Source organism: Piliocolobus tephrosceles, chromosome 11, assembly GCF_002776525.5.
Source record: "Piliocolobus tephrosceles isolate RC106 chromosome 11, ASM277652v3, whole genome shotgun sequence".
Lineage (NCBI taxonomy): Eukaryota > Metazoa > Chordata > Mammalia > Primates > Cercopithecidae > Piliocolobus > Piliocolobus tephrosceles.
In genome coordinates this window covers 89,879,676-89,907,306 of record NC_045444.1, presented here as the reverse complement: position 1 = coordinate 89,907,306, position 27,631 = coordinate 89,879,676, and the positions used below count along the sequence as shown (strand labels likewise).

The 27,631-nt window shown below is 40.0% G+C and overlaps 2 protein-coding genes across 2 annotated transcripts in view; one reads left to right on the top strand and one right to left on the bottom strand.

The window, feature by feature from the left end:
• The window catches only part of RAPH1 (Ras association (RalGDS/AF-6) and pleckstrin homology domains 1), a 106,246-nt gene extending 79,651 nt beyond the window's left edge, over positions 1-26,595 (top strand). The window contains exons 7-14 of the mRNA XM_023219281.2: positions 667-788; positions 2,941-3,006; positions 4,950-5,093; positions 5,505-5,615; positions 11,537-11,635; positions 12,284-12,404; positions 15,929-16,071; positions 19,040-26,595. Coding sequence (XP_023075049.1) covers positions 667-788; positions 2,941-3,006; positions 4,950-5,093; positions 5,505-5,615; positions 11,537-11,635; positions 12,284-12,404; positions 15,929-16,071; positions 19,040-21,019 — 2,786 coding nt within the window. The 3' untranslated portion in view covers positions 21,020-26,595. The remainder of the gene's footprint in view (positions 1-666; positions 789-2,940; positions 3,007-4,949; positions 5,094-5,504; positions 5,616-11,536; positions 11,636-12,283; positions 12,405-15,928; positions 16,072-19,039) is intronic.
• The window catches only part of ABI2 (abl interactor 2), a 116,736-nt gene continuing 112,253 nt past the window's right edge, over positions 23,149-27,631 (bottom strand). The window contains exon 11 of the mRNA XM_023219285.2: positions 23,149-23,328. Within this exon, the coding sequence (XP_023075053.1) occupies positions 23,159-23,328 (170 nt within the window). The 3' untranslated portion in view covers positions 23,149-23,158. The remainder of the gene's footprint in view (positions 23,329-27,631) is intronic.

Sequence of the window (27,631 nt, the reverse complement as noted above, 5' to 3'; positions counted from 1 at the left end):
TTTTTTTCTTCAAATAAGAACTGGATAGACTGATGCATTTACTAAAGATTATTATGTTAACTTGAATTTGTACTGAAGTCTTTAAACCAGCATTTGACTCGGGAAACATAAAGCACATTAACAAATTTCAAAGAATCCATATCTAGAACATGTTCTTTAATATATGTTCAGTATACAGGACACGTTCTTTCATTTGGAAATTAGAAAATACATCTACATTTAAGATTAAACAATAGTCATGGATCAAAGAAGAAATTATCTTGGAAATGCCAAGAACTAAGTACAATAGGAAATACTTGATATTGATATTGATATTGATATTGATATTGACTTGATATTGAAACTTGTAAGATGTAACTAATGTTTTATTTTTAAGGGTGGGATGGGAAAATGTTTAAGACTGTAGAATGGTGTACTGCAAGTCAGAAAGCCTAGATTCTAGTCCTAGTTCTTCCATATATCAGCTCTGTGATCTTAGTTATGTCACTTACCATAATTAAGGCATATTTCTTCGTTTGAAAAATTAGGGAAGACCAGATAATTTTTAGTTGCTAAAATGTCAGTTAAGACTACTTGGTTCTGAGGTTAACTACTTCGCAAAGTTTCATGTTTTTCATGCAGCTCTAATGAATACTAACAAAATATGGATATTTTATTTTGGGACAGAGAGAATCTTTGAAGACCATGAAAACTTGGTTGAAAATCTTCTTAATTGGACAAGAGATAGCCAAAACAAGCTTATATTTATGGAGCGTATAGAAAAATACGCACTTTTCAAAAACCCACAGGTAAGAGCAAACAACTTACAGAGGTCAGGATTTTTAAATATGTCTCCTATTTTATATGATTACTGCTAAGTTAATAGCGTTAAAAGACTGGTAAACACCTGGTTGGAGCGATATACCTGCAAAATCCTATAGGAGCATCATCATCTGCTGCTGCTGCTGCGGAAAGTCAGCTCGTGCCCACGTGTTAAGCCCCAAAGAGGTTTCCAGTCCTCCAGAACCAGATGGGGTGAGCCCTTTCAGAAGCAGAAGTATAGCTCTAGTGAATTACCAGGTCTTTTGACTCTGTCATCCAGAGCTGTGTTGAACCCAGCTGTTTATTTGGTGAGTTTGTCATCTCATCAAAGAAAAGTACTTTTCTACTCCAGCCATTTATCCAGCTGACACTTCTTTTTAAACATCCTAGTAACCTTGATTACAAATGGCTCTACATTCTAATAAACATAGTTAGATTTATTTGACATCTTTCCTTATTCCAAAATAATGTTTGAGTTAATACTTCCCGATACCTAGACATTTTACAAAATTCAGTAGGTGAGGGAAAACAACTCCACAGTAAAAAGTAGTAATGAGGAAAAATAGCAGCAGTGTTAAAGGTATTGCGTAGTTATGCTTCAGATGGCTTAATCATGACATGTCTTTTCCGGATGTTTTGGTGAAAAATACATATTTGGGGGTATCAACAGATCTTTTTGTAGGCAGTTATGAAAAATAATTACAGGCTGGGCGCAGTGACTTGCGCCTGTAATCCCAGCACTTTGGGAGGCCAAGGCGGGCAGATCGCGAGGTCAGGAGATCCAGACCATCCTGGCTAACATGGTGAAACCCTGTCTCTACTAAAAATACAAAAAATGAGCCGGGCATGGTGGCGGGCGCCTGTAGTCCCAGCTACTCGGGAGGCTGAGGCAGGAAAATGGCCTGAACCTGGGAGGTGGAGCTTGCAGTGAGCCGAGATAGTGCCACTGCACTCCAGCCTGGGTGACAGAGCGAGACTCCATCTCAAAAAAAAAGTAACAATAATAATAATAATAATAATTACAGCCTGCCCTCTATATCCATGGGTTCTGCATCTGTGGATTTGCCCAACTACAGATCTAAAATACTCAGAAAAATAATTCCAGGTTCCAAAAAACAAAACTTGAATAAGCCACGTGTTGAGTACTGCATTGAATTCATGCAAATTAAGTGATATGTAGGCATTGTATTAGTTAAGTACTCTAGAGATTATTTCTAGTACAAGGGAGAATGTGCATAGGTTATATGTAGATGTGACCCCATTTTTATAAGAGACTCAAGCATCAGCAGATTTTGGCATACAGGGGAGGTCCTAGAATCAATCTCCTATGGACAACAAGGGATGACTGTGTACTAATGAGTAGAATTCAGTTTTTTTGTTTGTTTGCTTTTTGTTTGTTTTTATTTGTTTTTTTGAGACGGAGTCTCGCATTATCACCCAGGCTGGAGTCAGTGGTGTGATCTTGGCTCACTGCAACCTCCGCCTCCAAGCGATTCTCCTGCCTCAGCCTCCTGAGTAGCTGGGACTACAGGTGCGTGCCGCCACATCCGGCTAATTTTGTGTTTTTAGTAGAGACGGGGTTTCACCATGTTGGTCAGGCTGGTCTCGAACTTCTGACCTCGTGATCCGCCCGCCTTGGCCTCCCAAAGTGCTGGGATTACAGGTGTGAACCATCGCGCCTAGCCAGAATTCAGATTTTTAGTTGAGTCAAGTAAATGAGATTATTAATAAATGAGTCCCAGAGAATTTGGGATTTCTTCTTAAAAAGCCAGAACATAAATTTTCTGCACCTAGATCAGTATATTTCTAAACCTTTCAGATCCTTTAACTATAGCTTTCATTAGATATCCCAAAACATATTTGCCAGCTGTTGAGTGTAATACCACCTCACAGTCTGGGTGAGGACAGTTTATGACAAGTGGCCAGGCAAGGAGGAGACTGGTGTTAAGCATTTTAGTGATGATGCCCATATACAGGTAACTTTTCAAAGTTTATTCTACTCTATACCAACAGAAATTAGAGTTGCTATTTCTCTAGAAGAAAACATACACCTGTGCCAAGGGAATAACAGAATGGATTTATGCTTTAACCTTCTTTTTTTCTCCCCCACCTATCCCTTCCATGTGTTTGTTTTTCCAGAATTATCTTTTGGGGAAAAAGGAAACAGCTGAGATGGCAGATAGAAACAAAGAAGTCCTGTTGGAGGTATGACACCCCCCATTTTCTTGTAAAAATTAAAATATGAGGCCAGGTGCAGTGGCTCACACCTGTAATCCCAACACTTCAGGAGGCCGAGGCGGGTGAATCACGAGGTCAGGAGTTCAAGACCAGCCTGGTCAAGATGGTGAAACCCTGTCTACTAAAAAATACAAAAATTAGCCGGGCATGGTGGCGGGCGCCTGTAATCCCAGCTACTTGGGAGGCTGAGGCAGAGAATTGCTTGAACCCGCGACGCAGAGGTTGCAGTGAGCCGAGATCGTGCCACTGCATTCTAGCCTGGCAACAGGGTGAGACTCTGTCTAAAATAAAAAATAAAATAAAAATAAAATAAAAATCCTTTTTGAAGTCAAGTATGTCAGGGTTCTATATTTGTAGTTACAATTTTAACTAAAGAAGACTGTGTATTCTTTGATAGTATGAGGGAGAGAGTTCAACTGTGTTGAACGTGTTAGGCCACTGAAGACCCTTTTAAAAACTATTACTTTGCCAAGCCATATTCTAGTGGTCTAAGAGTAATGAGCTTTTAGGGGCTGCCAAGTGGAAGAGATGGCTGGTCAGTGAAGGATGTGGTTTTGCTGTTTTTATCTGCTTACTCAGAGAGAAATTTGAATATAATTAGCTGTTCACAAAATATTTCCAGCTTTATCCTTAAATAATTCAAATAATTTTAAAAATCATGGTCATTTTTCTTGGAAAAACGGAATTGAATTTTTGGCTGATTTTAAAGAACTAAAATCAAGTAAGTTAGTATACTTGAAAACCTGAATAAACCTTTACTTACCAGCAAGGCAATTAGGAAGTGAAGATCAGCATTCAGTTTTCATAGTGATACACAAGCTACAGTTAAGTAAAAATCCGCCTTATAATTCCTAATTTTTCTGTACTTTGAGGAGAAATTAATTTAGGCCCAAATGTCCTGTATTAGTGTTCTCTGAGGATTTCTCTTTTCTTTCACAATTCCATAATTGATTTCTTTAATATTATATTTTTATCAAAGCATAGTGTTTAGAACTTAGAATTTTGAGTGTTTATAGATCTTTCAACCTAGTATTAAGTATTTTTTAAATAAATGCCCTCTTTGTCTTAGAGTCACATAAATGGATAGTTTTTAAATTCTTAAAGTTTAACCATACACTTAGCACGTTGCATTCTTTTAAAATATATTCCTGTTTAGTTTGACAGCTAATCTAAATGTGGAGAAAAAATAAAGTCTAATGCTTGGTTTGCCCTGACAGTTTTATTAAATTTAGTGTAACTGTGCTGTTTACATTAGCTACTGTTATATGCAACTCAGTTAATGTGTCAACTTAGTTTTTCTCCGAAACACTAACGTGTTTTAGGTAAAAGTTTGTAGGTAAAAATTCAGTATCACATTTATGACTGGCATTTTTATTTATTAAACATTTTAGGATTGCCATAGTAGTTCCAAACTCGTGTTGTCTTTAGAATAGAAAGTGGTTTTGTTTTTGTTTTTGTTTTTGTTTTGAGACAGTCTTGCTCTGTTGCCCAGGCTGGAGTGCAGTGATGCGATCTCAGCTCACTGCAACTTCTGCCTCCCAGGTTCAAGCAATTTTCGTGCCTCAGCTGCCCACATAACTGGAACTACAGGCTCACGCCACCATTCCCGGCTTATTTTTTATTTATTTATTTTTTAGTAGAGACATGGTTTCACTATATTGGCCAGGCTGGTCTCGAACTCCTGACTTCAAGTGATCCGCCTGCTTCGGCTTCCCAAAGTGCTGGGATTACAGGCATGAGCCACCACACCTGGCCGGAAAGTTCTAATTGAGGTTAAATTAGCAGCTTGGTTTTAATATAAAACCATTTTGGTTTAATAACTAACTGTCATGCATTTCACAGGAGTAAACACAACTTTGTTCTGAGAATCCAACGATCATAAGTCTTTCCAAATAATCTTGTTATTTTAGGAATGTTTTTGTGGAAGTTCTGTAACTGTACCAGAAATTGAAGGCGTCCTTTGGTTGAAGGATGATGGCAAGAAGTCCTGGAAAAAGCGTTATTTTCTGTTGCGAGCATCTGGTATCTACTATGTCCCCAAAGGAAAAGCAAAGGTGTGTCCCTTCTGTTGGAATTTGAACTTCCTCATTATGCTAATTGCTTTTAATTTGTATTGAGTATGCTGACAAGGTGAACCCAGGCTATGATTTGTTTGAATTCATGGAAGACATAGAATATTGCTTTGTGTATTAATCTATTATAAAGAAGAAGAAACCTGAAAGTTCTTACTTCTCTGGTCACTAGTTGAGCCTAGTGACCAGAGAAGTAAGAACTTAGAAACATTAATGGAGAAACATTAATGGAGCATCTCATTAATGGAGCATCTCATTGTCTTATGTAAAATAGCAATAATTTCTATTTAGTATTAGCAAAAGCAGTTTTGATTCTCACCTAGAAACTGTTAACCAGGTATATTTGCTTGTTTGTGCATTATTAATTTTATCTTTTTGGTATTTTTATCTTAGGTCTCTCGGGATCTGGTTTGCTTTCTCCAGCTGGATCATGTCAACGTTTATTATGGCCAGGACTATCGGAACAAATACAAAGCACCTACAGACTATTGTCTAGTGCTGAAGGTAAATACGTATCTCTTTTTAGGAATTTTAATTGATGTTAGACATAGAGCAGGTTATTGGACATTTTAGAATTGTTGAGATACCATCAATTATACTGTTTTTGCTTTATTCTCAAAGTTAAAAAGGAATGGTGAAGTGTGGTAAGGAAAAGAAGCACGTGCTATATCATAGCAGACCCTGAGCCAGTTATCTCTAGGTAAGGAGTGAATATTAGATTGTAAGTTTTGAGTTGTAAGCTATAAAATGTGTTCGATTATAAATTTGAGATTATCATTTAACACTAGGCTTATTTTAGGAAAACTTAGAGCCAAATGTAGGTCATAAATGTGCTTTAGTTCTTTTCCTGTACTTACTCAGCAAACCATCAGAGGGCACTGTGTCCAAGTTCAAATCAGACTGGCTGTCAACTGGTCCAGAAATAATTTTTTTCTTTTTTTCCCTCAGCGGTAGTCATGATAGCCCATGCATGTATTGTGACCTGAGCTGTTTTTAGGAAGTTTTTTTTTCTTCTTTATTCAAGCTTTTGTACTTCTTACAATGATTATATCTGTACTTTTGAGAAGAACTGACATTTTAAGCAAATTTACAGTGATCTATTAGAACACTGATAAAAACGACATACAAAAATTCAAGAAAACTATGGAGATAAGTATTTTTATTTTTCTTTGGCTCCATCTTTGTAATTCCTTGGTAACTACTTAGGTCTACATGTTGATACCGTGTTTAGTTTCACTTTTCTCAGAATTGTCACTTTAGTTTGGTGACGGCCATTAGTTTAGGAGTTTTCGGATTTTAGGATTTTGGAGTTTTGATTGCTTTGATAAAGTTCAGTACATTGTAATTGTAATGGCAACCTTTTTTTTTTTTTTTTTTTGGAGGCAGAGTCTTGCTCTGTCACCCAGGCTGGAGTGGAGTGGCACAATCACAGCTCACTGTAGCCTTGACTTTTCAGGCTCCAGCGATCTTCCCAGCTCAGTCTCCCAAGTAGCTGGGACTGCAGGCGCATGCCACCACACCCAGCTAATTTTTGTGTTTTTTTGTAGAGACAGGGTTTAGCCGTGTTGCCTAGGCTAATCACAGACTTCTGGCCTCAAGTGATCCGCCTGCCTAGGCTTCCCAGAGTGTTTCGGTTACAGGCAGAGCCACTGCTCCCGGCCATAATGGCAACCTTTTATTAAATAATTGTGTTTTGGGGGGACACCACTGAATCATTTTAGGTACCTTTAGGTGCAAATACTTTTTTAAAAGTCAGTGCAAAGTAGCTTAATTCAGCAGTTTTCAAAATGATGTCTACAGTTTCCTAAGAGTCAGTCCCTAAGACCACGATGTCAAAATTATTTAATAATGCTAAGATGTTATTTGCCTCTTGAACTTTCATTCTCTCACATATGTATAGTAGAGTTTTCTAAAAGGTTATATGACATGTGATGGTATCTTCACGCTAGTGTAATGTGTGTTTGTCTATTCTTTTTTTTTTTTTTTTTTTTTTTTTTGAGACAGTCTCACTCTGTCTCCCTGGCTGACATGATCTCGGCTCACTGCAACCTGTGCCTCCCGGGTTCAAGCAATTCTCATGCCTCAGCTCCCCAAGTAGCTGGGACTACAGCCACATGCCACTACACCCAGTTAATTTTTGTGTTTTTAGGAGAGATGGGGTTTTGCCATGTTGATCAAGCTGGTCTTGAACTCCGGATCTCAAGTGATCCGCCTACTTCAGTTTGCTGAAGTGTTGGGATTACAGGCGTGAGCCACTGTGCCTGGCCTGGCCTGTGTATTCTTGTAGTTTAATTTTTTCTTAGTTTTAATTTCTAATCTAAGTATTGCTGGGGTGGAAAAACTTCACTTCCATCCTCTTAGGGTCCTGGCTGGGCACACGAATTAAGTTGACATAAGAGATCAACAGAAGAAAAGCATAATTACTTGTATACTGGATTGGACAAAGAATAATTTGTGAAGAAGCAACTAAATTATACGTGAAGCCTTAAAGATACGAGTTATTTTAACAAGGTCTGTACAGAATTCTGTTGGTTTCAACTTCTCATCCCTGAGGAGAAAGATATTGTCGCTTTCTAGTATTGGGAAGGCATCTTTCGCATGGTAATTTCATCTTCTAAGGCTTTTAAGAAATAGCATGAAGGTCAGAGTGATCTTCTGTACCTGCTGTTTTTCAAGTGTCTTTTAACTTAATATGCCAGGGTGGTACATTTTTAACTCCTTCAATATCAGTAGACATAATCCACACAAAATAAAGTTATTGGGGGAATCTCATAACATGAAAACAGTAAGGTTGGTTGGTTATTTCAGTGGCTCAACGTTGTCAGTGAGAACTCAAATTCTTTCCATCTTTTCTTGTTCTACTTCCACATATCAGCTTATTCTCGGGCTGACTCACCTCACAGTCACAAGATGGCTGCTGCAGTTCTATGCATCACATGTAGACCCAGCAAAATCCAGCCAGCAGAAGAGGGATTATTGCTCCTTGTATTTGTCTTTTATAAGAGGAAGGAACTATTTGACAGAAGTTACTCAACCACCCCCCTTTTGAGAGTTACTGGCCCAGAGTACATTTTCTGCTGACAAGCCAATCACTGACAAGGGAATAAAACTACTGTGGTTGGCTTACACCAGTCAAAATTCACACCCTGTGGGATATAGGTAAGAGGTAAGGCTCTGCCAGGAAAGAAGTGGGGAGGAGGAGACAGCCATAGGGGCCTGCACCCAACCCATCGGCGTCATTTTAAAAATGAAATGTTTACCTTACTTTCTTAATAGGTATTCTTAATAGTTATTCATCTGTTTTGGGAGCAATTTCATTATATGTTCTCTGGACTCTTTTAAGAATCTAAATGTTGAACTTCTGGTGTGTGTGTGTGTGTGTGTGTGTGTGTGTGTGTGTGTTTGTTTTTTTTTTTTTTTTGAGACGGAGTCTCGCTCTGTCGCCCAGGCTGGAGTGCAGTGGCCGGATCTCAGCTCACTGCAAGCTCCACCTCCCGGGTTCACGCCATTCTCCCGCCTCAGCCTCCTGAGTAGCTGGGACTACAGGTGCCCGCCACCTCGCCTGGCTAGTTTTTTGTATTTTTTAGTAGAGACGGGGTTTCGCCGTGTTAGCCAGGATGGTCTCGATCTCCTGACCTCGTGATCCGCCCGTCTCAGCCTCCCAAAGTGCTGGGATCACAGGATTGAGCCACCACGCCCGGCCCGAACTTGTGGTTTTTAGCAATGAATGTCTCCTCCAGACTTCCTCTTAACCCTGGTGTAATTTTTAAAATGACAGCATAATACTGTGTGGGGAAAAAAGGAGCAGAGGTAGCAGATTCAAAGGGGGCACATTTTAATAAGGCAGTAATATGAAATAGTAGTTAAAAGCATGCACTCTGGGATGAGATTGCATAGGTTCAAATTCTAGTACTACTTTTCACTTAATCGGAAGCAATTTTGAGTGCTGTTTTAACCTTACTGTGTGCCTTGCTTTCTTCTTAGAACATGGAGATAATATGTAACTCAGAGGGGTTTTGTGAGTATTTAGTGAAAAATATGAAGTATGTGAAATATTTTACATAGTGTCTAGTACATAGCAAGGGTGCAATAAATGCCACTTTTAATGAAATAATGTAGTAGCAGAACAATCTGCAGAGGTACTTGTACAGAGCCTGGATGACTATAAGGAAAGTAATGAATGCCTTTATTATGTGAGAGGATGAAAATTTTTTTTGAGGTTCTAAAAGGAATTTTAAACTAGCAAATAATCTGATACTTGCCTTAAAAAGACTCATAGTTATACCATAGTACTCTTCAGGTTATTATCTGTATTCCCAGGTTAGAGAGATGAGGAGAACAGGGTGGAGGATAATTTCTCTCTGATTTTCCCAGATGTTGTTTTGATTTAAAAAAATAATAATAATAAACCCTATTTTTGTGCAGAATGCATAGAAGCACACATGCACTCAGGCTTCTGCTACAGTTGAAAACCATGCAGTCAAGTTTGCAAATCACCATTAAGGGAGGGGGTAGTGATACAGCTGCCAGCCACCTAAAGCAGCTTGCAGAGATCTCTGTACCTTGCCCTGCAGGCAGTGCCTCCAGGAAGCAGAACAGTCTCTTAAGCCCTCACTGGCAACACTAACAAAGCTCTTTTCAGTTGGCCTATTTTATCTTCTGCACAAACTATAGCTTCTGTTTTGCTCATGACTAAACCTACTTGAAGCACCTGGCAAATAGTTCTCAATAAGTATCTGTTGAATGAATGAGGTAAAATCCTCCTTCCTCCTTTTATAGAAGAATACATACTTCTCTGTCTGCCCTCCTTTGCTTCTTCAAGATCACTGTTATGGTTTATTATAATGTAATTTACCATGGACAAAGAGCGTATTCCAAGAGAGGGCCTGTATTATCAGGAGGGAAGACTGTTAGGTATGATTTTGCTGACCTCTTATTGTTGAGGGTGTATTGTTTAAAACTGACTATAACCTTCAACAAGAAAATTGGTTTTGGTATTAAATGTTATAGGAGCTGAGCTCTGAAAAACAATAGAATTAATGGGTTTACTTTTTTTTCCTCATTGTAGACCAAAGTGATTGATCTTTAACAATGCAGATACATATAACTTCTATTGGTGGCCATCTGTTCTTGATGCATTGAAAACTTCTTTAAATTGCTTGTTTTATTGAGCTTATTGATATTGAGATTATCACAACCAATGAATATGATTGGGGAATTTTGGAAAACTAAATTCTTTTAAAGCTTTTTTTCTTTGTTTTTTTTGGAGACGAAGTCTCGCTCTGTCACCCAGGCTGGGGTGCAGTGGCACAATCTTGGCTCACTGCAATCTCTGCCTCCTGGGTTCAAGCGATTCTCCTGCCTCAGCCTCCTGAGTAGCTGGGATTACAGGCATGCGCCACCACGCCCGACTAATTTTTGTATTTTTAATAGAGACAGGGTTTCACCATGTTGGTCAGGCTGGTCTCGAACTCCTGACCCCGTGATCCACCTGCCTCGGCCTCCCAAAGTGCTGGGATTACAGGCGTGAGCCACTGCGCCTGGCCTTTTTCTTTCTTATAACTGAACATGAATTTAAATTTTTTTTCCAGGCAAATTATAGCCATTAGTTTTTTGGTTTTCATAACAGTTGAAAAGAGATGTGGTAATCCTAAGTCATTACATTCAGAACAAGTGTGATTTAGGGCTTTTCTTTCCAAGGACCTGGTGGTTGAGCCTCAGTGGTGTTAGAATTCCTTAAACATATTCCTAACACCAGGATTTTGTAGCCAAGGTTAAGTTAGTCACCTCTGATCCAAGCCTCAACTGAAAAGTACAGTGGGTTGTGAAAACTAAATGTGATTATGCTGTTGACATCTACATGTCCCCTGGAGGCACGTGCTGCAGTCCTGCAGTTTGGCAGAGGGTGGGGCCTACAGGGCTGTACTCACCTGTGACAGGTGTGACTGTAGATTCTTGTCCCAGGTGCTGTGTCATAGGCTTGGTGTACCCAGCCCAGTAATTGACCTCACCTCTAGACACTGAAGCTTTGTCAAAGTCCCTGTCTGATTTGGAGTCTTCTGCACTCATAATTTCAGTGGGTTGAAAGTGAAATTAAACATCCTCTTCCTTTTTCATAATCTTATAGATGGAGAATTCTATGGACTTGGTTAACCTTGATGAACTTTGTTTCTTTGAAATGTAGAAGGAATGTTTGGGAATTTCCCAATCTTGACCTAACATTTCACAGAAGTTTCTTTCTTGTTTACTTTGTAAAAATTCTTATGGGCTACTTTATTTGGCCTTCTGGCCATGTGAGAAGCGTAACTGTATTGGCCATTACTCTAATGGCCTGTAACTTGTCAGGATATGTTTAAGCTTTGATAAAGTTTGTTTTTCTTTAGTTCTCCACGGGACTTAGTTGGATTTTGTCTTTAATCTTGCAGCATCCACAAATCCAGAAGAAATCTCAATATATCAAATACCTTTGTTGTGATGATGTGAGGACACTGCATCAGTGGGTCAATGGGATCCGCATTGCAAAGGCATGTTTCCTTTTGATTTGATGATGGAATCATGAGGTGTTTGATGATACAGTTTCGTTGTCATGACAGTTATTCTGACTTTGATGTTCATGGATTTACCAGCGCCTAGTTTTTTCAGGCCTAAGTTTCAAGTTTTAAATGTTGTCTTTTTTCCTTATTTTTAGGGATAAACTTTTAACATTTGGTATACTTGGAATAATACCGCTGGTAAAAGCTTGTGTAGTATCAAAGTGATTTAATTTGGGTTTGGAGAATGCATTATATGATCCTTAAATAGTGGAGTTTAGCCTAAGCAAAGTAAGTTTTGGAAAAATTTAATTACTTTAAGTAATGATCATTTACCAACCACATTTGGAGCAGTATCCTGAAGAGTGCTGAAAAGCTGCCCTTGGATCAAGAATTTGGGGTGAAAAAACATTAATGTTTATAATGAACAGAATCAAGTGTTGACTTCTTGCTGTCCCTCTAAAAATGAGGAGAAATCAGAATAGATTATAATTTATGGTATTAGAAGAATTTTTGAAGTATCATAGGTATTTTAATACAGACCATCAATCAGTAAACAGCAATATGTCCCCCCTTTTACCTTATCGTTCTGTATCATACTCAGTGAAGTTTAGATGTCACCATTTCCTGTCTTCGCTTTAGTATGGGAAGCAGCTGTATATGAACTACCAAGAAGCCTTGAAGAGGACAGAGTCAACCTGTGATTGGACCTCCTTATCCAGCTCCAGCATTAAATCAGGATCCAGTTCTTCCAGCATCCCAGGTAGTTCAAAATGCTTCAAAGCACTATTTTGTGATTAATATGAAGGTTTCTGTAGAGACTGATAGTAGACCTGGAAATTTCAACTTGATTCTTAAAAGCTGGAGCCATACTTAATTCCTAAATTATAATCAGTAGATGCCTTTTTAAAAATTGTTAGAGGGCACAGTATCATGGGCTAGTTCACAAATGTATTTGACATGAAAAATCAGTATATAGACTTTTAAAACCAGTTTTATTTATATTTATAAAATTTATTCAAAACACACATACTGCTGGAAAACCACTGTTACTGCATAATTTGGGATAAAACATTACTTGGAAAAAGTCTTTGTACTCAGAATCCATGAAGAAGCTGTACTCCTTCAGATTCCTATATCCTTTAAACAAGTGTGTGCTATGATCATCTTAAGATAAATCTTTCAATTAAAAATGTTTCATGAATGAGATCCGTGTCATCTAAAAGCAGAATTTTTACATTTTTGCATTGGATGTGATGAAAGAAATAATAACTTTAAGTGGTAGTATATTTAAAAGCTGTGTGACTCTATTTCATCTCTATTAAGTAAAAACAAATTTAGAATGTGTATATACACATACATTTCCTAGTTCTGTCCACTGAGAGGGACAGAAGCAGTGATAGCCCAGGAACATGAGAATACCCAGTCCCTAGATCATAGAGGTTTCTTTTTGTTTTTTTGTTTTATTAAATTTTGGCCAAGGATGCTGCTTAAATAGATCATGGTTTCTAATACCGTTCTTCCAAAAAAAAAAAGAAACCAGGGCTGTCAGAGAAATGGCTAATTATAGGGCTGCAGCAGTGAATATATACAGGATGAGCCTGGAGCATACTGTAATGCCAGAAAGTAAGGGAATGCTTAAAAAAACGACAGTGGGGCCAGGCACAGTGCCTCATGCCTGTAATGCCAAGGCTTTGGGAGGCCTAAGTGAAGGGATCACTTGAGCCCAGGAGTTCAAAACCAGCCTGGGCAGCACAGCAAGACCGCATCTCTAGAACTTTTTTTTTTTTAATTAGCCAGACTTGGTACTACACATAGTCCCAGCAACTCAGGAGGCTGAGGCAGGAGGATTGCTTGAGCCCAGAAGTTCAAGACTGTAGTGAGGTACAGTCACACCACTGTGCTCCAGCTTGGGCAACAGAACAAGATGCTGTCTCACAAAAAACAAGATGAGAATATGTCAAAGGGATACCTAGAGGAGCCAGTCTGAAAGAGCTCCAAAGGTCAAAGCTGGAACAATTTGAGCAATATGATAATTAATGTAGTTATAGGATTGTAACCCATTGACATAAATATCCATGAGTTTATACTGATGTAAATAAATCACTGAATAAATAAATGGGGAAGAGGAGACAACTGTCCTGTGTAGATTTCTAAATGATTTATGAGGACGCTTTGTTCTGAAGGAAGTGGAGCTTACCTCTTCAATCCTCAAGTGTGGGCCGTGCTTAGTGACTTGCTTCCAATGATTATGGAGCAGGGCTTAGGGGTAACTTCACAGTGGAGAAACCTGACAAACACTGCTGCAACCACATGATCAAGGTCAATATCAGTAATGTCATATTGGTTATAGCTACCTTTGACATAGTGTGTGAGAATGGCTTTTTTCCTCTATGATCTTCCTCCCCAAGTTCCATAAACTCAGACTAACCCAGAGAAAAAGCATCAGACAAACCAAAACTGAGAGACAGTCTACAAGATACCTGACCACTATTCCTCAAAACTATCAAAGTCATCAAAAACAGGAAACTCTGAGAAGCTGTTATAGGAGACTGGATGATTAACTGTAATGTGGTGTCCTGGATCAGAAAAGGGACATTAGGGAAAAATAGTGAATTCCGAATAAAGTTTGGAGCATAGTTAATAGTAGCAAGGCATTTCCTTAGTTGTGACAAATGTAGCATAGTAATGTAACATGTTAATAATGGGGTAAAGGGAATAAAATTAAAAGAGGACACTTTTTACCCCAAGGAGAATTTCTTTAAAACCAAACATATTGCTAAATGGGTAAACTGGATGCCAGGTATGTAGGAATTCTGTGCTAAAACTGTTCTAATATTCAGATATCTAATATGTAGATATCTAAAACTATTCTAAAAAAAAGTTTATTAAAATGGAAAACAAAAACAAAAAAACAACCCTTTCAGAACATGGGTTAGGAAGGACAAGGTAAAAAGTATGTAGCAAGTAGGATTTTAGAAAAGGAAATTAAAGGATAGAAGATTGAGAAAAGATGAGTATTTTTTTTTAAAAATTACCTAGCACTTAAGTGCTTTAACGCATTATTTTATTAAGTAGTTTAGGTATAGTGCCTTTTCCTGCTCCGGCAGCATTCATATACTTTGTGTAAAGTATTAGGCAGATACTAAAAAGGGATGATAAATGAGGCTAGTGAAGTTTTAACTTTTTAAAAATGACTCAGCTATTGGGTGACCAAGAATGGAGAAAATACAGTAGGTTTTATTTTATGTTGTATTGTATTTTTGCCCTGAGGATATTATCTTAACTGGCTCCAAAGGAGTCTGGGTTTAGGGTTTATTTGTGGCTCTTATCTTTGACTACCCTGGCTGAAGTGCTTAATATGAGATTCTAATGATACCCACCCATCACAGTGATTGGTTGGGATCGGCTTTAACATTTGAGTTTCCTTTAGATACCAGGCATCAAGTTAGGTGCATCCACATGGTTACATTACCTGCTGTGGAGTCCATTGAAACAATTTTGCTAGTCCCTCAGCCTTCCCTTCCCCCTCCCCTTCCCCTTCCCCTCCCCCTTCCCCTCCCATCACCCCAGGCTGGAATGCAGTCCTACTATCATAGCTCACTTAAGCCTCCTGGGCTCAAAGGATCCTCCCACCTCAGCCTCCTCATTTAGGCAGCAGAGAGACACATAGCCATTCCTACCAGGCCCCACTCCTTTCAAGACTTTTTTTGTGCCTTGCTGAGAGGCCAAGATACAGCACAGCTGCCACCCTGTGGGGCCAATACCTAAATCCCTAGGAAACACACTTCCCACTAGAGGGTCAAATTCTAAGTATTGTTCATTGCTAGAAAAAAGGAAATAATCATTGTGTATAGATCCGAATTCCTAAGTTACAATTCTGGGGTGACCTTAGGGCAGGGGTATTAAAAAAACTGATTCTCAATGTAGCGCAGACATGATTGAGAGACTCCTGTACTGATGGTTCATTAATTCTTTTATTGTTTAGAGTTGATTTCATGCAAGACTGGGTGTCAGGATACCAATAATGTTATGTGAATCATTTATTATAATTATCAGTCTCTCATGGTGAAGTATTTAAAACTAATCTGAGATTTCCTATTAATTCCAGGGTAAGGAAAGTTTTCTAGAAGATACTGGCTGTGTTTATGATGAAACGAGTAAAATAACTTGGTGCTGTTCTACACAGCACTTGACCTTGTGTAAAAGATCTTACTAGACATATATATTAATACTGTTAGAATACTGACTCTTTTAATCTTATGTTTTAAAAACTATTTTACACAGAGTCTCAGTCAAATCACTCCAATCAGTCTGACAGTGGAGTTTCTGACACCCAGCCAGCAGGACACGTCCGTTCGCAGAGCATTGTGAGCTCCATATTCTCTGAAGCCTGGAAACGAGGCACTCAGTTGGAAGAGTCCAGCAAGGTAACAACCTCGTTTTAATTTACATAGAAAATTCTGTGGTTTTCTGTTGGGTTTAAATTGTTACTCTTTTATGTCTTTATTGGGGATCTTATTTGGCCTTATTTTGGTCTCCTTTATTAATTTTCAGTTTTCCTAATTGTAATAGGTAAAGACGGTTCAGAGAGACCTGTTGATTTGACTTCCCCTTGGAAACGAATATTTACAAATTGGCTCTAATGACTTAAAATCTTAAAAAAAAAAAAAAAAAAAAGGCAGTTTAATTCTTTTATCAGTGGCTCAGATTTTTAAGAAATAATAATTTCTTCCTTTCCACCCTTAAGCAGTTTGGATGGCAAAACACCATCTATTGCGAATGCCCTAAATTCTAAAGAAACTGTTTACAGTTCTCTCTCTTCTTTTCTGTCTCTCTTTTTTTTTGGACAGAGTCTGGCTCTGTGGCCAGGCTGGAGTGCTGTGGCGCGATCGAAGCTCACTGCAGGCTTCGCCTCCGGGCCTGAAGTGATCCTCCTGCCTCAGCCTCCCGAGTAGCTGGGATTGTAGGCACACGCCACCACGCCCAGCTAATTTTTGTATTTTTAGTAGAGACGGTTTCACCGTGTTGGCCAGGATGGTCTCCATCTCTTGACTTTGTGATCTGCCTGCCTCAGCTTCCCAAAAGTGCTGGGATTACAGGCATGAGCCACTGTGCCCAGCCCCTTTTTTTTTCTTTTCTTCTTTTTTCTCTTCGTTCCTTCCCTCCTTTCCTTCCTCCCCTCACTTCCCTCCCTTCCTCTACTTCCTTCCTTCCCTTCCTTCTCTCCCTTCTTTCCCTTCCTTTCCTTCCTTCTCCCCCTCCCTTCCTCTCCCTCGCCTTTCCCCAGGCTGGAATGTAGTGGTGTTATCAGAGCTCATTTAAGCCTCCTGGGCTCAAATGATCCTCCCACCTCAGCCTCCTTGCTCACCTCAGCCTCCCGAGTAGTTGCCTGAGTAGTTGGGACTACAGGTGCACGCCACCATGCCGGGCTAGTTTTTTATTTTTTGGTAGAGGCAAGGTCTGGCTATTTTGCCTGGGCACCCTGGGCTTGACTATTTTATTCTTATTAATAATCGTTTTTATTTATTTAATTTTTTGGTGGGGGGTGCTTTTGGTCTGAATCACTTATACAGGTACATTCATGAATGAGAATAAATGGACATTTTTCCTTTTATTCCTTCATTCGCATATGTGGTTCACCAACTGGGCTCCCGCAGGGTAGAGAAGGCCTTAGTAGCACCACGTGGGGCTGAAGCCTTTTCCTTCAGAAATGAACATTTGAGAATTGGTTCTAACGATCTAAATTTTCAAAACACTGAGTTTAACTCCCTTATTAGAGGCCCAAACTTTTAAGCAATAATTCTCTCTCCCTTCCCCCATTTAATCAATTTGGATGGAGCTAGTACTCTAAAAATGTACTAGAGAAGTTGGTTTACACAGTTCAGATGGCTAAAGAAAAACCCCTTTGCCTTACCAAATTAACTAATGGTGAGCGTGTGCATTTTAAGTTATAGAACCTAGTTATGTGTAAGGCCAAGGAAAACAAAATCACAGACCCAAAATGTTCTGTGATTAAGCAGCAAAGTCCATCATTGCACAGAGTTTCAGAAGAGTAGGAACCCTGCTGTCAGCAGTAATGATTTAAGGCTTGATCACTCTGTGTTTCTTCTCCTGTTAACCTCAGTCTCAGGTGCCAAATGAGAAGGCCAGCACAGCTAAGGCCTGCGCCCTTGAAGCAGCCAAGACAGGGTCAAGTTAAGGTCAGGGGTTGTTCTCTGGAAACACATTAACCTCAATGACGCCTGTAACCCAATCTCACAGACTAATACTTTTATCTTTTTGTGTAATTTTAAAAGAAACATGTGAGTGTCCTGATGGCCATTAGAATTCAGCCCTATAATGAGCCTTCTAGTTCACTAACCCATGCATTCTCTATGTCATTCATAATTGAAAACAAATGGTTTATCTTGGATCCTCCAGGTTGGTTCAAAGAGCCTAAAAGATGAATGTAAAGTTTTTAAAACAAGGGTCCTCCCTTTCCTCTTTTCAAAGTACTACCTGAAGCACCATCGTGCGTGATTAGCTCCACGAAATCAACTACCAGATGTGATCATTTCGGCTACCCAGATGGGTTGGTTGTTGGCAAATGCTAGCTTCCATTTCTTGATACATTTTCTTTATTCTAGCCTTTCAGAGCTTCCTCTTAATTTCTTCTGGCTTTTTCTGTATGATATTTTTACAGTCTTTTGCTGTAATGTTTACAAAGCATTTCTTTATGTATTTTCCAGTAAAACAAATGTAAAGAATGTCCCCCCTTTACCTGCATTGCTGGACTTCTGTGCATGTTGGATGCAAGTGTCTCACACGAACACGAGTGTGTGTGTCAAGCTTATTCATTCCCGTGTGACTGTGCACGCCTGCTCAGCATTCTCATACTCTCCTGTGTCAGCTTACTAGCATCAAAAAGCCATCCTCATTCCACCAGGAAGCCCTCCTAAACCCAGTTATAGCATCTGCTTGATGTGGATGCAGTCATGGACTGAAAGGTGAACTGGAGCCATCACATCTCCCCTTGCAAGTCCAGTGCTCAGAGGACCGTCACACAGGGTTCCATTTAGGGCAGGCTGTGTCCAAGTCAGACAGCCAAGGTCAGAAGTCAGGCATCCTGTCACCACTCAAACAGCTTTTGCAACCGGACATTTTTCCTAGATTGTTAGGTGGTCTAGCTATTTTACTGTGGGGTAAAACAGGTTTTCTGTTTCCTTCTTGCCCACAGAATCAGATTTTAGCCTTCCTGACATTGTCCATCTTTATGATCACCACCAACTTCTGCATCCTCTTCATGCATGTCCCAGACTCCCTGCTTTTTAGTTTTAAACAATCAAAGCTTACCTCTGTAACTGTTTTGTTTGTTGTGTTTTTCTCTCTCCCACTCCCTTTTTATACTCCTTTTAGGCCAGAATGGAGTCTATGAATCGGCCCTACACTTCACTTGTGCCCCCTTTATCCCCGCAACCTAAGATAGTCACCCCCTACACTGCTTCACAGCCTTCACCACCTCTACCTCCTCCGCCACCCCCACCTCCTCCTCCCCCACCTCCTCCACCACCCCCTCCTCCCCCGCTGCCCAGCCAGTCCGCACCTTCTGCAGGCTCAGCAGCCCCAATGTTCGTCAAGTACAGCACAATAACACGGCTACAGAATGCGTCTCAGCATTCAGGGGCCCTGTTTAAACCGCCAACACCCCCAGTGATGCAGCCACAGTCAGTGAAGCCTCAGATCCTGGTACCCCCCAATGGGGTTGTTCCACCACCCCCTCCCCCTCCTCCACCCCCAACCCCAGGCTCTGCCATGGCCCAGCTAAAGCCTGCACCGTGTACCCCATCCCTTCCACAGTTCAGTGCCCCGCCTCCTCCACTGAAGATCCATCAAGTTCAGCAGATTACTCAGGTGGCTCCCCCAGCACCCCCCCCACCTCCTCCTATCCCTGCACCCCTCCCTCCTCAAGCCCCCCCAAAACCTCTTGTGACCATACCCCCACCAACCAGCACCAAGACTGTGGCACCTGTTGTGACACAAGCTGCACCACCCACACCTGCTCCTCCAGTACCCCCAGCAAAAAAGCAGCCAGCTTTCCCTGTTTCTTACATTCCACCCTCTCCCCCTACCCCTCCTGTTCCAGTACCCCCACCAACATTACCCAAGCAACAGAGCTTCTGTGCAAAACCCCCTCCCTCTCCACTGTCACCGGTGCCCTCAGTCGTGAAGCAGATAGCCAGCCAGTTTCCACCCCCTCCAACTCCCCCCGCCATGGAATCTCAGCCCTTAAAGCCTGTCCCAGCAAATGTAGCTCCACAGTCCCCTCCTGCAGTAAAAGCAAAGCCCAAGTGGCAGCCCAGCTCCATCCCAGTCCCTTCTCCGGACTTCCCCCCTCCCCCTCCTGAAAGCAGCCTGGTGTTTCCTCCTCCACCCCCATCACCTGTCCCAGCCCCACCACCGCCACCTCCACCCACAGCTTCTCCTACCCCTGACAAAAGTGGATCTCCAGGCAAAAAGACCAGTAAGACATCCAGCCCTGGGGGAAAGAAACCACCCCCAACCCCACAGCGCAACTCCAGCATTAAATCCAGCAGCGGTGCAGAGCACCCCGAACCCAAGAGACCCTCGGTGGACAGTCTAGTCAGCAAGTTTACACCGCCAGCAGAATCAGGGTCTCCCAACAAGGAGACCCTACCACCTCCTGCAGCACCCCCCAAGCCTGGAAAACTCAATCTTTCTGGCGTCAACCTTCCTGGAGTTCTCCAGCAAGGGTGTGTGTCAGCAAAAGCCCCTGTTCTGAGTGGGCGTGGAAAGGACTCTGTGGTGGAATTTCCTTCTCCTCCATCCGATTCTGATTTTCCACCCCCTCCACCTGAAACAGAGCTTCCTCTGCCCCCCATTGAGATTCCAGCAGTATTCTCGGGAAACGCCTCTCCAAAAGTGGCAGTCGTTAATCCTCAACCACAACCATGGTCTAAAATGTCAGTGAAGAAGGCCCCTCCACCCACACGACCCAAACGGAATGACAGCACCCGCCTCACTCAAGCAGAGATTTCTGAGCAGCCAACAATGGCCACAGTTGTGCCACAAGTGCCCACCTCTCCCAAATCCAGCCTTAGTGTCCAGCCTGGATTCCTGGCTGACCTCAACAGGACACTGCAACGGAAGTCCATCACTCGGCATGGCTCGCTCTCCTCCTCCCGCATGTCCAGAGCAGAACCAACAGCCACCATGGATGATATGGCATTGCCTCCACCACCCCCTGAACTGCTGTCTGATCAACAGAAGGCTGGTTACGGAGGCAGTCATATATCAGGCTATGCAACATTGCGGAGAGGCCCCCCTCCTGCTCCCCCAAAGAGAGACCAGAACACCAAGCTCTCCAGAGACTGGTAGCCACCATAGGACTTTATTTTCATGATATCTGTAATCACTTCTACAATCAGCTCATCTGATCATCTGTGAATTCAGGTGTTCAGAGCCTCCTGGTATGATGTTATTCAGGTAGTGTCCGGCTGTGTGTGTGTGTGTGTGTACACACAGCTCTACGGTGTATGTGTGTATATATGTATACATATATGTATGTGTATGTGTATAGAGAGAGCTGAGAGTTATTCTATTTATTCCTTTTCTCTCCTAATCTGAAAATGAGTATTCTGTATTTTGGGTGGAAGAGGCATAGAAGGGGATGTGTGTTGTCTCTTAAGATTTCTATATCATGTGGATTGGACCAAAAACTTCTAATCACTTATTTAGAAGGTATTTGTAAGTGTCTGTCCATGTGTAGCCTATTCGTGCATGTTGTGTATTATATAACTAAGAAATAGATGTAGAATGTGCTATTTCTGGTTGAGAAAAATCACCAGAATGTGTGGTATATCTAAAAGGCTTTTGTGTTTGTTTTTTCCCCAGTTGGCTGAAGTTAGAATTGCTTGACTGACACTTCATTGCTATACATAAAGGGGCACTTTAAATCAGGAAAATCTCTCGGCTTCATAGAACGGGTAACTAGTGCAGGATGGGGAAATGTTCAGACATCTCTGTATGTGGTTATGCATAAAGTAAATACATGGTGTAACTAACTCAGCCGTTCTAGCTGCAGTACTGCTGCAGTGATCCACATTTGGGATGTGCTGACAGGTAAGCTCTTTGCCTACAACACATGGATAATTAGTGCTGTAATTCTGGAGAGTTCCTTTTTAGTGCTGTTTTATGAAGCTTTATCAGCTTGGCTTCATGATCCTCACTTTGATTTTAAGAGGATGGACAACACAGTTCTCTCTGTAATGTTCTGTCCCAGTATGTCTTTGGGTCACCAGTTACCCTCTTAAAATATGTGCTTTAGGTAGATGTTATTACATATCTGTAGACAATTGGTATATGAAATACACACATCCTGTGCCCCAATATGGTGCATCAGTATGAAAAACAAAATTATTTTCTAAAATGCAGTTTTTGAGCATTGCTCTATAGAAGGGAAGGGTGATGAGAGAACAAAACTGGTCCCTGTGAAAGTGTCATTAATCCGGTTGTATATGGGTTATAATATGTAATACAAAAAACTCATTAAGTATGGCACTACCATGGAGAGAGAAGACAGTATCATTTATAGCTACTGGGGCCACCAGGACCCTTGCTGACTGCAGCCTGGTTGTGATTAGTTCAGGTTACCAGGTGTTCTGATGGAGTGGGACGTCCAAGTCCAGTAACTGACATTACGTATTATGCATGTGCAGTCTGGTATAACATGGAGTCATTGCTCTAATGACACACTATATACTTCTATATGCTTTTTTCTGTGAATTTTCCTTGGTACACGAGAGAACTATGTACTGTCTCATCAACTTATGATAAATTGGACCATTAGGAATGAAACACAATCTCAGAGCGGCTCCCAAACGAGAATAAAAATGGGCCATCCCACCTCTTATAAAGGGAGCACATCTTGTCATCAAAGTCTATGCCTATTGTTAATGATTACCAATGCAAACCACAGAAATCAGTTGACATTGTCCCACAAGGAAAAATTGATGCCAGTAAAGTGGGGGAAGAGACGGTCAATAATTCTAGAATGAGCAAAAGTGCTTAATTAGTACAGTATACTCAAGGTCTCGCATAATCCACACTCCACGAAAACCGCATCATAAACAATGAGCGGCACCTCTCCACTGCTGCATCTCCAGAATATTGTTCAGCACGTTCATGTGGTTATGGAGCAGTAAGAATATACACTGTTAATTTTTAGGCATTTTAGATTGTTCACCAAGTTTTATGTTTGATATTTATGAAGTGATCTTTAACACATCTGCATTGTTAATTTAAGCATGCACAGAAATTTGGGTAATGTTTGAGTAGATTGCCAAGCTCCACTGTGATTCATGAATGAGTTTCTCATAGTCTGCTGCCTGAGGTTTTATAGTTTGAGGGTCACCCATATTTCTGGGTTAGAGTTAATATGAATCCAGTTATCAGAGTATTCATCCCTGGGGTTTTGAGTTTTATTGTGGTGATTTTCTTATGAGAAAGTAGGCAACTTCAGTTTTCCTTGAGGGGGAAAAAACATATCCCCCCCCAGCCTTTTTTCACCCATGACTTGAGCCCTGAAACAACAGCCTTTGTGTTTTCAGTGCAGGATTTCTTGGAATTTCTTGCTTGTATCAATCCTGATGATAGCCATCCTGAACAGATGCTTCTGGTGTGTTTTCCTGGAAGAGCAGACATCCTTTTGAACACTAATGATGCCAGGAAGAGGGTAAGGCTAGAGGAGGAGACTGTCATTTGAACCCCAATCCAGTGGCTTGTCTGCCAGCAGGCCATTTCCCTTTACATTCCTTCACAGACAGAAATGGCTGTTAAAAATGTTTTAACCTCATGTATGAACTGAATTTAAAAAACTACTAAAGTGATACTTTATACTTCTGATGTTTTACTCCCTAGTGGGTTTTCTTTAATTTGGATTTTTGTTGGGATGTAGCTTTTCCTCAACTGTATTTCTGTAGCTCTTTTTCTCTGGTGTATTCATGGAAAGCATCTTACTGCCGGATGACACTAGTACTGTGCCTTCTTTCATTGCCCTCTGCTCTGCAGCTCTCACCCAGCTTGGCTGCTTCAAGTCTGTGCAGTTGACTTGACTGTACTGAAAAGTGAACAGCATGAATTAACTCATCCTGCTGCCGAGGGCAGTGCAAACAGGTGCTTATTACAGGTAGTGACTTGCTTAATTAGTGACACTCTTAATTTCTACTATAGATAATTTCAAAATAGAATCACTCTATGCTTAAAGTTTTGGCACCAATTGTAGGGCAGCAGAATCTATTCTCAGTAAAATAACTTCAGGTTTATTAGATATTCTGTATTGGATTTTACCAGCTTGACTTTATTTGCTCAAATACCTTTTTTTTTTTTTTTTTTTCTTCCCCTCCTCTACCCCCTTTAGATGCTATAAATCTCTTGGGAAGAGTAACTATTCTTAACGGTTTTTACAGATACCCACCTTAGTTGTAAATTGGATAAATTTCTGGGACTTTTTAAATGAAAAAGAATGTGGAATCTTAAGTTACAGAAGACTATTTTCATGAGAAAATTTCAAACGAAGTAGACATGGTGTTTCATAGTCCTGTAAAATTGAGGTGCTCCCACCACCAAAGGTACACCCTGCAAAGGGCTATGAACTATCTTGGTGAACTGTCTTGGGTCCCCTTCCCATGTATGTTTTCTTATCACTGAAAACAATGCTGAGTTTATCAAGAAAATTTAAATTGGGGGATCATAATAATTCCAGCCAAGTGACAACTCTGAGGTCAAGGTTATTAGGAGCTGTACATCCAATTCAAGTTTTATTTGCTGCTATTCTGGGAGAATACAACTACTAATAAACTTGTATCAAGGAAATCCATAAAGTTATAAATTAGCCTGAAAAATATTTCAGGTAATGGTGTGGATTGGCCTGCTTTGACTATCAGCCACCAACAGAACTCTGTCACCTTTGTTCCTCAGCTAAAAGTAATTTTGTTATAGACACAAAGCGATTTTAAACAGATAAAAAACCCATTCCTATTTTTGTACATTACCAAAAGTTTTTCATATACCTACAGAGCTAACTAATTATAACTGATTTAATCCCACTCAAGTTTAAACCAATTAAACCCATATGATCCTGTATGGTTATCGGTGTGATGACTTGATTTTCATAAAATAGGTATAATTGGGTCATACACTTGATGAGAGGGTGACTGTTTCTGGGGGGAAAAAAACCCTTTAGATTGCAAGTACCTTTTGGCACTTTGATTTTTTTAAATATACACTTTACATTTGTATAAATTATGCAGGGTACTCCTAACCCTGTAGGAATATATGACCTCTCACAAAGTTGAGATTTGATCCAAAGAGAAATGCCAGTATAAAAGAATTAGATAACTATTATCTTTTAAGGTTTTTTTTGTTTGTTTGTTTGTTTGTTTTGGTAGAGACGGGGGTCTCACTGTGTTGCCCAGGCTGGTGTCAAACTCCTGGCCACAAGTGATCTTCCTGCCTCAGCCTCCCAAAGTGCTGGGATTACAGGCATTCCTTTTAAAATTCAAAGAGAACATTTCTACACCTTTGTCCCTCAAACAAAACAAGTGCTCAGTTCTTACCGTGCCCTTGCAAGGTCTATATGTAAAAGAAATCTGAAATTTAGCTGTAGAATAAAACTTGCTAAAAAAAAAAAAACATATACTTGGTAAGTGCTGTAAAATTTCTCCAGTTGGTTTTCTCTTTGCTTGTTGAAATAATAAACCGTTTAAAGAGAAAATACTTGCTGTAAACCCCCAGTGCCTTCAACTCTTTTGGCAGAATATTTTTAAAGAAATCCAGCAAGCAAACTTTGAGGTGCTAATGAAAGTAAAGGAAGGTGGTATTTCTAGTTTTGGCAGAAATGGAAAGTGTCTCACAAGAGACATCACTACCCACACGGGGTCTGGCTGCTTTCTACCAAAGACATTTAGAGAAGTGAATTGAGTCAGGGTGATGGTGAACACTACGTATTTTATAGATGGTTGAGTTGGGAAGTGATTGTGTTTATCATGGTGGCTACTAATACCAAGCTTACGATTGCTGAAGCCTCAGCCTCTTAGGCAGTAAAACTTGTCTGCAGCACTAAAGGGGGGAAACCCTTATATTTTGCGAACTGTCCATTCGTTAAATTTATTGTAACCTAATACCAAAAACAGCCATTTTTCATATTTCCCCACCTCCTACATTTTTTTTCACTACTTGTAAATAATAATCCCTCCTAGAAAATAAGCATTAACTGGAATGTTTCAAATGATTTTGCTTCATTTTACTATCAGCCACTAGTGAACTCTTACAGAGATGTATGTACATTTGAGATAAAATTAGCTTGTGCTAAGTGTTGTAAAAACCTTGTTTACTGTTAAAGGAGAATTGCACATTATATTTAACTGGGATTGCTCCTCCCTCAGTTCTTTAAAAAACAGTCAAGGCTCACACCAACTTCTAGGCTGTGGGAGCTTTGCCATAAGTAGATACAATGTAGAAATATACTTTTTTAAAGCATGAAAAAGACAAGGAACTTCATTATAATGTACCAGGTAGAGGACATTATTATTCAAAGGATTATGCACAGCTCAGTGAAGATGAAGTTACAATTTTTCTTGCAGCTTTGTTGCTATTATTTTCTTCTGCATAAATGTATGCTCATTTCATTATGTGCCTTGCTCCCTGATTGTGCAAAGCTATATATATATATATATAGATATATATATGAGAGAGAGATATTCAGTACTACTGAGGATGTTTTTGTTCTGCTGGATTAAGTTATTTTCCAAGTTACTCTTGCCAGTTATGTCAGTAAACTATTGTAATGGCTTAGCACACTAGTCGTACAGTCAGTGTAAATGTTTTTCAGTTACATGTTTTCACTATGTCAGCTTATCAAATCCTTAATAAAAAAATCATAGATTTCATTTAAACATGGGGACTTTGAGTGTTTGTGGATCGGCACCATTAAGAACCTGGTTTTGCATTTCGTATCAGGGTACCCAAAACATAGGCCATACACAGAAGAAGTTAAGTGTGGTAAATAAATTAGTTTGATATGTTCAGTTTGTTAACGTTTAAGAGTATTTGATACCAACTAGGGAAATTTGGCCATTAAATACATTGGTGATTAAGTGACAACAGCTTTTAAAGATTTTTCTTCTTTAAACAAAGAACTAGGTACAAACTAATACAAAAAGGAATGCCTTTTGGTTCAAATCTTTGGAGTCACAATTACATGTTGGATGCCATGTGAAGGTATGTATAAATGTGTAATGTGTTTGCAATCACCTTATTATGTACCAAACTAGGGCAAAAAAGTGGAAGCCTTCCCCTGTCGTTCACCATCTGTCAATCAGTCATACGTGGTTGTGGAAACTGCACCTGTACTTAAACGCCTTCAGAAACAGCAGCGTACACAGGCTGACAGGAAAACAATGCATTGCATATGCCCTTTAATTGGCATATGCCCCAAATCCAACCAAATGTGTAATTCCAAAGCAACCCAAAAGAGCCAAGCAATAGGATCATTAACAAAAGACTGGATACTATCATCTTTAAGACAAGACTGCTCTAACGCCTACAATCCTATTCACAAATACGAGAAACCCATAAATGTTTTAGCTGGGTATTTCAGTTCTCTACATTATTCTTCACCTTACCTAATGATACCAAAATAATAAAGGTACAGAAGAAATAAGATGGGCTTGAAAAGTGAGAAAAGCTGAAACATTATTTTGGGTATTGTGGAGACAAACTATTGCTACCCTCAGATACATCATTAGAAAATTCTTTTATAATCTAGGCTCTTATAGCAACAAAGCACAGGCTAGCTAGTGGTTTGTCTTTTAGATTCACTTCTGACCAGTCTGCAATATTTTTTTAGTCAACACCTATCTTCGGTGTTTAAAAAAAAAAAAACAAAACTGTACATTAACAATTAATTTGGAGGAAAGTGGTAAGAAAACC